Source organism: Wasmannia auropunctata, unplaced genomic scaffold (genome assembly GCF_000956235.1).
Source record: "Wasmannia auropunctata unplaced genomic scaffold, wasmannia.A_1.0 LD336092.1, whole genome shotgun sequence".
Classification (NCBI taxonomy): domain Eukaryota; kingdom Metazoa; phylum Arthropoda; class Insecta; order Hymenoptera; family Formicidae; genus Wasmannia; species Wasmannia auropunctata.
In genome coordinates this window covers 1,394,414-1,400,534 of record NW_012026798.1, presented here as the reverse complement: position 1 = coordinate 1,400,534, position 6,121 = coordinate 1,394,414, and the positions used below count along the sequence as shown (strand labels likewise).

Below are 6,121 nucleotides of genomic sequence, written 5' to 3'. Positions count from 1 at the left end.
TAAAAGTACATATAGAGATGAGAGGTTAAGCAAAAGCCGGCTTTCGCAGCGTCAGAAACTTCGTTTAAATCGAATAATAAGTATCAGGAGCGCACAGTTAACAAGTAGGTGGCAGAGGTATTCGGGGCGGAGGCCGCCAGCGCGCCATGGAGGAGGAGCCTACTGCCCCCACCAACGCATATATGCTGCTTTTGCGCTGAGAGGCGGGGCTTACGCGCCGTATGAGAGTGGGAGATTCCGTGCCTCTTCGTTCAACAGCTTTCCGCCTTACCGACAAGCCTCTGTCGATACGCGCGCTGGTTAGGATTCCGTGCCACCTCTTTGCTCAACGTGTTCTCCGCGTATCGGCGGGAGTTTTCGAGCCTCTATCGAGGCGCGCTGGCTAGGATTAATAGGATTCCGTGTCACCTCTTCGCTCAACGTGTTCTCCGCATATTGGCGGGAGTTTTCGAGCCTCTATCGAGGCGCACTGGCTAGGATTAATAGGATTACGTGTCACCTCTTCGCTCAACGTGTTCTCCGCATATCGGCGGGAGTTTTTGAGCCTCTAACAAGGCCCGTTGGTTAGGATTCCGTGCCTCTTCGCGCAGCAGTTATATATGCCACATTCTTCACCTACAATTTGTGGATGTAGTATAGACATGAATTGAAATGCATTTCATCAGCAATATCGCAAAATAAACGTGATCTATTTATTCACAATTTGTGCACGTAGCATTATTAGCACGGGCACGAATTACGTCCACATTCTCGTGTCGTGTTATTATTTGATCGACATTATAAGATAAACGTGGTACGTAGTTTCTTTTTTGAAAACGTGGACGTGGGGCGCTAGTGTTCGGAGGAGATCGCCGGTCCCAACCTAAAAAGCCGGCGTGGCCGCTCTCACGCTCCTCTCTCTGATATCGTATTGGAGAAAGAAACAGCGAAGATTTTTCTGAGTGCAAGCAGCACGAACGCACGAACAGACCTATATTCGGAGGAGAGAAAGGGAGAGAGAGAAAGAGAGCAAAGAACATGAGTGTAGAAAGTTAACCAGAAAAGGGCAAGTAAAAGTGACAGGACTGTCGTTGACAGTTGTGTGCATACGTATATTTCAAAATGTAAATAAGAACACAACAATACGTGATTTGAGTTTTACGCGGTCAAGAGATTCGCGATTATGGTCGATCTGGACGAATATCGAGAGAGTGTACGACAGATCAGACGATACGCGGCCGTTCACAATGTCTCGGAGGCGCAAACGTCCGAAATATTTCGAGCCTGCTTTCAACAGTTGCAGGCCAAGTACTCGAAAAAATCAAATAAACCATCGAATAAGCCTCTGCGAATTGTTTTAACATTCGTTCTTATCTCCGTCGTGTTGTTATATTTATGCCAGAGCTGGTTAAACGTCATGTTTATAAGAATCTCGCAAAACTCCATTTATCCCGCTTTATACACGTTGCGCAAAGCAGCTGTGCCAATCGTCAGCCTATATCCGTCGTTATCTGGTTTGTAATCCACGAATGATTAACGTGCCGAACATTTTATTACAACAATCCGAAGAACAATTGTATGAGTCTCTTAATGTTTATATACTTATTTTTAATATTTCAGAATTGTACGATGAATGGTGCTTGGTAGAGAATCCGTATTTCTACGTCAACGATATGGACTGCTGGCCTTGCACCGTGGTGCATTCCGTACTAAATCTGACCGGTCACAACATCAGCAGATCCTTCAACGTTGGCATACCGTACACTAGAGAGGAGAATAACACCAAGGTCAAGATGAAAGATCTAGTTAATTTATATTGGAATAACCGGGACGTCTTCGACGAAGACGCTAAAAGAATCTCTTCGAACAACGAAACTTTTAAGTAAATTTCCACGTGAATTCAATCTTCACGGAATCTCTAATTATATAATATACATCTGATCAAACTGTGTATGTTGTACGTTCGCACAGAACCGTCCGCGACGTCGTGGATAATAGATTGGACAGGTTTCGCACTGCTTCCCTAAATACTCACATATCTTGGAGGGTAAATCGTATGAGGCCCAACAGAATACTCCGAAAGTTATTTCCCAAGCCAGCGGAGACTCCGAATTGGTGGAGTCAAGGCACGGAGAAATATATTTTTATCGACGAGTCGGAATCGCCGCCCTATCCATTGGTATGTGAAGCGTTCTCGTCGTTACGTTTTAATTGCAACGGTTTAATTCGTAAATTTTTTTTAGCCTAACCCCGAGTGTAGCAACATCATGCTGCGATGCGCGGCTGGCGCAAGACTGATAAAAATGACACCGAGCTCGGAGTGCGCCCAACACTGTAGATCCTCGACCATTTTATTGTCCGCTGGACACACATGTGAGTATCAGAGACTTTGCGGATGATCCGCCCTCTCTTCTTTTTTTTTAAATTTATACTTTTATTTATATTGTACATTTTATTTTGTTTTATGTTTTTAAGTATGGTACAATTGGTGGTATTGGAGACCCGTAAGTCTGCCAGTGTACAATGCTACTGATCTTTCTATTGGTTATTTAACTTCGTTCTGTTAATCGCCGATAGGAGAAACAGATCGTGGATATGTGCCAAAAAAACGATGTAGCCAATAATGATAAAGCTACATTTAATAAAATTTACAAGTTAAGTTTTTTACCCGCGCATTTTTTTTTATTTCTTTTAATTTTAAACGTTAACTCGCGTATACAAGGTTTTTGGTAGATTTAGACCTCGAGTATTATTTCTGATATGACAATGCATAAAGTAGACGAGAAAATTCAGCAACCTCACCGATGTAGAATTTCCTGAAATCACTTCCTGCCTATTGTGTAAAATACACACGTCTGTGTGTACACTCATAATCAAAACAAGTTGATTTTCATCTTCGTCTATATTTCATAGTTTACTTTATTTTTTTTTTAATGTCGACGTCTCCACATAATCTAAGACACACTTGTAGAAATAAATTATAAACAATAATAAATAAGTTAAGCGAAAATTGTGCTCGCGGGAATTCGTTATACTATATCTTGCGCGCGTATAATCCACGTGTCCAAATGCAAACAACTGGTGCGAAAAAGCTGACCCTAATCCCAACATTATTCGCATTTGATACAATTTTCTTCAATTTCCTAAGAGATTATCGGTAAAAAAAATTTCGCTCCATCGGACGCGATCGGGAAAAAGCTCTTTCCTCGCGTAATTGTCGGAATGTCACTCTGAGGCTATCGTCAGTGGAGCGTTCTGGCGTTTACTCGAACTTCTGCTTGAGCTTCTGCTTGTACAGCACGGGCAGTAGGGAGAACAGCGCGAACACGCACAGTATGATAACACTGTTCCACGACCACGCGTCACTCGACGACGTGAGTTTGTGTAACGTTTGACCCGCCTGTATGGCGACGAAGGAGGGCGGCGCGACGCCGAAGAAGGTGCCGACGGTGAACGGCATCATCGGCACGCCGATCACCGGGCTCGCGAGATTGATGAACCAGTTCGGCAGTAAGGGCGTCATCCGCAGGAACAGCATGTAGTTCAGCAGATTGTCGCGGTGCTTGGTCACGGTGACGGTCCACGCCTTCGCCTTCTCCGGAAAGTATCGGAACAGCAACCGCCTGCCCAGCAACGAGGACAGCAGGTAGCACAGGGTGGCGCCGATCGCGCTACACGTGCACACGAGCAGTAGCGCGACCGGGAAGCGGAACAGAAATCCGGACAGGATTGAGAGAAAAATGGAGCCGGGAATGGCGAACGTCTGCAGGCTGAATTGAGATATGATGTAAGGAATATACTCGCGCGTTTCAATGCGGCAGATTGAAAGCGAAGATATGTGACTAGAGTATTCAAGGATACAAGATGTAAGTGATGAACAGCCCGGCCAGTACTTGGAAGTAATACAAATCCTTATATCGTTCTAACAGTTTCCCCAGATTCTTGGCATCTTCTATGTGAAGCGGCAGCGTCATATACTGCTTTTCGTCTCTACGAAAAGAATGCATAAAGGAATCACATATTATACGTGCTACAAAACATAAAATATGAATAGATATATATTGACAAACGGCTGTTCTTACTCATCTAATTCAGGAAAACTCGTGTACACATAAAATAACGCGGTCAACGAGGTCACAAATATGAGTCCGACAGTTGCTATTGCTCTTCTTGTCGAAACTTCACCATTATCTCCTTTGGGCACTCCTGCAAAATATGCACGAAGAATTTATATATTTTTATTTTATTTAATATAAATTTTCAAATCTATTGCAATTTTCGCATGATCGAACGTAAAATGGGCTTTCAAGAAAAAAAAGAGTGAATATATTGCATTCAGAATTTCAAAATAAAAGAAAAACTAAATTGAATTGAACTACATTGGATTGGATTGGAAAACATCGAGGGAATTGAGGGGATTCGAATTTATAAAACCTATATAACACATATAAATATAATAATTTACATAAAATAAGTGGACCACGTGGATTTCATTGCGAGTTTTTCTACTCGACCATCGTCTCAGTTACTTACGCGCTTTTACACGTGTCGCTTTGAGATTGCGTCGCGCCATTTCGTCTGATCTGCCCGTGCACATTTGCAGACCGACACCCTAAACACGCCACTTCCCGACTCGCTTCCCCCGGAAAAAGCAATCGCGCGATCGTGTCTCACCTGATCTCACGTCAGCCTGCGAGCTCATCGTTCGCCTTTCCCCGGATATCGTTTCCCGCGGAGCTCGATTTCCAATCCGCGCGTTTTACTCGACGGTCCCTCCTCGACGTTCGTCTCAGTGCATATCGCGCGGAGATGCAACGGGCGTGCGAAACTCGCGTCGGAGCGGCACCGCGACAAGAGGGACTTTCGAATAACGCACGACGCTGATAACGCGGAAAAATCAGCTGACAGCCTCGTGTTGTCACGGCATTGGATACATTTGCCCATAGACTTCGCTGCATCGATAGATCGCGCTCTTTCGTTGGTAAACGGAAATTGTATTAGTATTGAGAGAGGAAAATAGTGGAATCTGATGTGATCTGATGCTTTCCTAATCCGATCTCATCCCTTGTAAGTACAAAATATTGGCAAATTTATTGGCGCAATATTGAACCAATGTATTCCCAATGTAGATACATTAGAAATATTTATACAAGCAGTATGTCGACAGTCGGTAATATAGCGATGGCTAAACTTAATTTAAAACACATTCTTTCAAACCACTCTTCAATATATTCTGTCATCCTCAATTATTATTATTATTATTATATTAACCGTAAAGTTTATTGAAAAAAATGGAATTTATATTCAGTATGCATTATGTTTGATATATAATATAACGCGCACAACAGATTTCTATATCTTTTTTTTTTTCATTTTGAAATTATTTTTACGATCATTCAATGATTTACATAGGAGGTATTATTTTTATTACAAGGGAAACAGAATGCAGAATTTATTTAAAAAGTTTACCCTTCGAGATAGGATAATATTATAATTGTGATTTGCGATGTCGACTCGTACGGTATATTTCAACAAGCATCCGACAGTTCTTTTTTTACTCCTCGATCGGAATTATGAAGAATATTCTCGTCTATTTCGGTACTTCCTTTCCTTTCCTTTCTTACCACTCCGCCGCTCTTCGGGCAGTTGAAAAGTGGAAGCCACGGGACTTCACGCGCACAGGATGCGATTAAAATAATTTCCTTCTTGTGCGACGAATGTGTGAAAGATCCAATTACTCATACGCACTTAAAATTGTCAATTTCAACAATTATTAAGGAAGGGAAATGGACGAAAATTAATAATAATGTTTACCTGTAGATCAGCTTAAGAAAATTCTAAATTTCTATAAAAGATTCTAAAGCAGATATAAGAAATTATTTTCAAGTTGTTTAAGAAATCCAGAATACAAAAGAGTAAAAGTGTGAAAAATTTAGGACAATACATAAATAATTTAGGTACAACGTATACAATTTTTCTAATTTTAATTATTATTATCTTATTTGGATCATATAAACTATTGCTTTTTTAATTTTTTTCAATTATCTCATCTATATTTTACTTTTCTTGCAACGAGACTTTAAAATAGCACGTTTCAGAAAATAATAGATCTAAGGAGAATTAAATTTTTTTTTGCATCTTT

At 41.3% G+C, this 6,121-nt stretch overlaps 2 protein-coding genes across 3 annotated transcripts; one reads left to right on the top strand and one right to left on the bottom strand.

Moving 5' to 3' along the window:
* The first annotated feature begins 846 nt into the window (after positions 1 to 846).
* Positions 847 to 2,646, top strand: LOC105462898. Its single transcript, XM_011709799.1, has 5 exons — positions 847 to 1,493; positions 1,600 to 1,861; positions 1,951 to 2,158; positions 2,223 to 2,352; positions 2,455 to 2,646. The coding sequence occupies exons 1-5, from the start codon at positions 1,163 to 1,165 to the stop codon at positions 2,544 to 2,546; spliced, it is 1,023 nt and encodes a 340-aa protein (XP_011708101.1). The 5' UTR covers positions 847 to 1,162; the 3' UTR covers positions 2,547 to 2,646.
* Positions 2,647 to 2,874: 228 nt separating this feature from the next.
* Positions 2,875 to 4,935, bottom strand: LOC105462897 (transmembrane protein 41 homolog). Of its 2 annotated transcripts, none has more exons than XM_011709797.1 (4): positions 4,513 to 4,935; positions 4,062 to 4,185; positions 3,841 to 3,969; positions 2,875 to 3,749 (listed from the first exon to the last, which is right to left on the bottom strand). In XM_011709797.1, exons 1-4 carry the CDS (start codon positions 4,574 to 4,576, stop codon positions 3,242 to 3,244), a joined length of 825 nt encoding a protein of 274 aa, XP_011708099.1. In that variant the 5' UTR covers positions 4,577 to 4,935; the 3' UTR covers positions 2,875 to 3,241. The 2 variants fall into 2 exon arrangements, with proteins under 2 accessions (XP_011708099.1, XP_011708100.1); XM_011709798.1 differs by having other exon boundaries at positions 4,654 to 4,935.
* Positions 4,936 to 6,121: the final 1,186 nt, after the last annotated feature.

What these genes read in the sequence shown, in the direction of transcription:
- LOC105462897 (XM_011709797.1), bottom strand. Translation starts at nt 4,576, where the DNA reads ATGTGCACGGGCAGATCAGACGAAATGGCGCGACGCAATCTCAAAGCG. An exon ending in AGTTTTCCTGAATTAGATGA is followed by an intron (nt 3,970 to 4,061) that starts GTAAGAACAGCC and finishes TTCTTTTCGTAG; the next exon opens with AGACGAAAAGCAGTATATGA. An exon ending in CTGTTCATCACTTACATCTT is followed by an intron (nt 3,750 to 3,840) that starts GTATCCTTGAAT and finishes ATCTCAATTCAG; the next exon opens with CCTGCAGACGTTCGCCATTC.
- LOC105462898 (XM_011709799.1), top strand. Translation starts at nt 1,163, where the DNA reads ATGGTCGATCTGGACGAATATCGAGAGAGTGTACGACAGATCAGACGA. An exon ending in TCGAACAACGAAACTTTTAA is followed by an intron (nt 1,862 to 1,950) that starts GTAAATTTCCAC and finishes ACGTTCGCACAG; the next exon opens with AACCGTCCGCGACGTCGTGG. An exon ending in AATCGCCGCCCTATCCATTG is followed by an intron (nt 2,159 to 2,222) that starts GTATGTGAAGCG and finishes AATTTTTTTTAG; the next exon opens with CCTAACCCCGAGTGTAGCAA.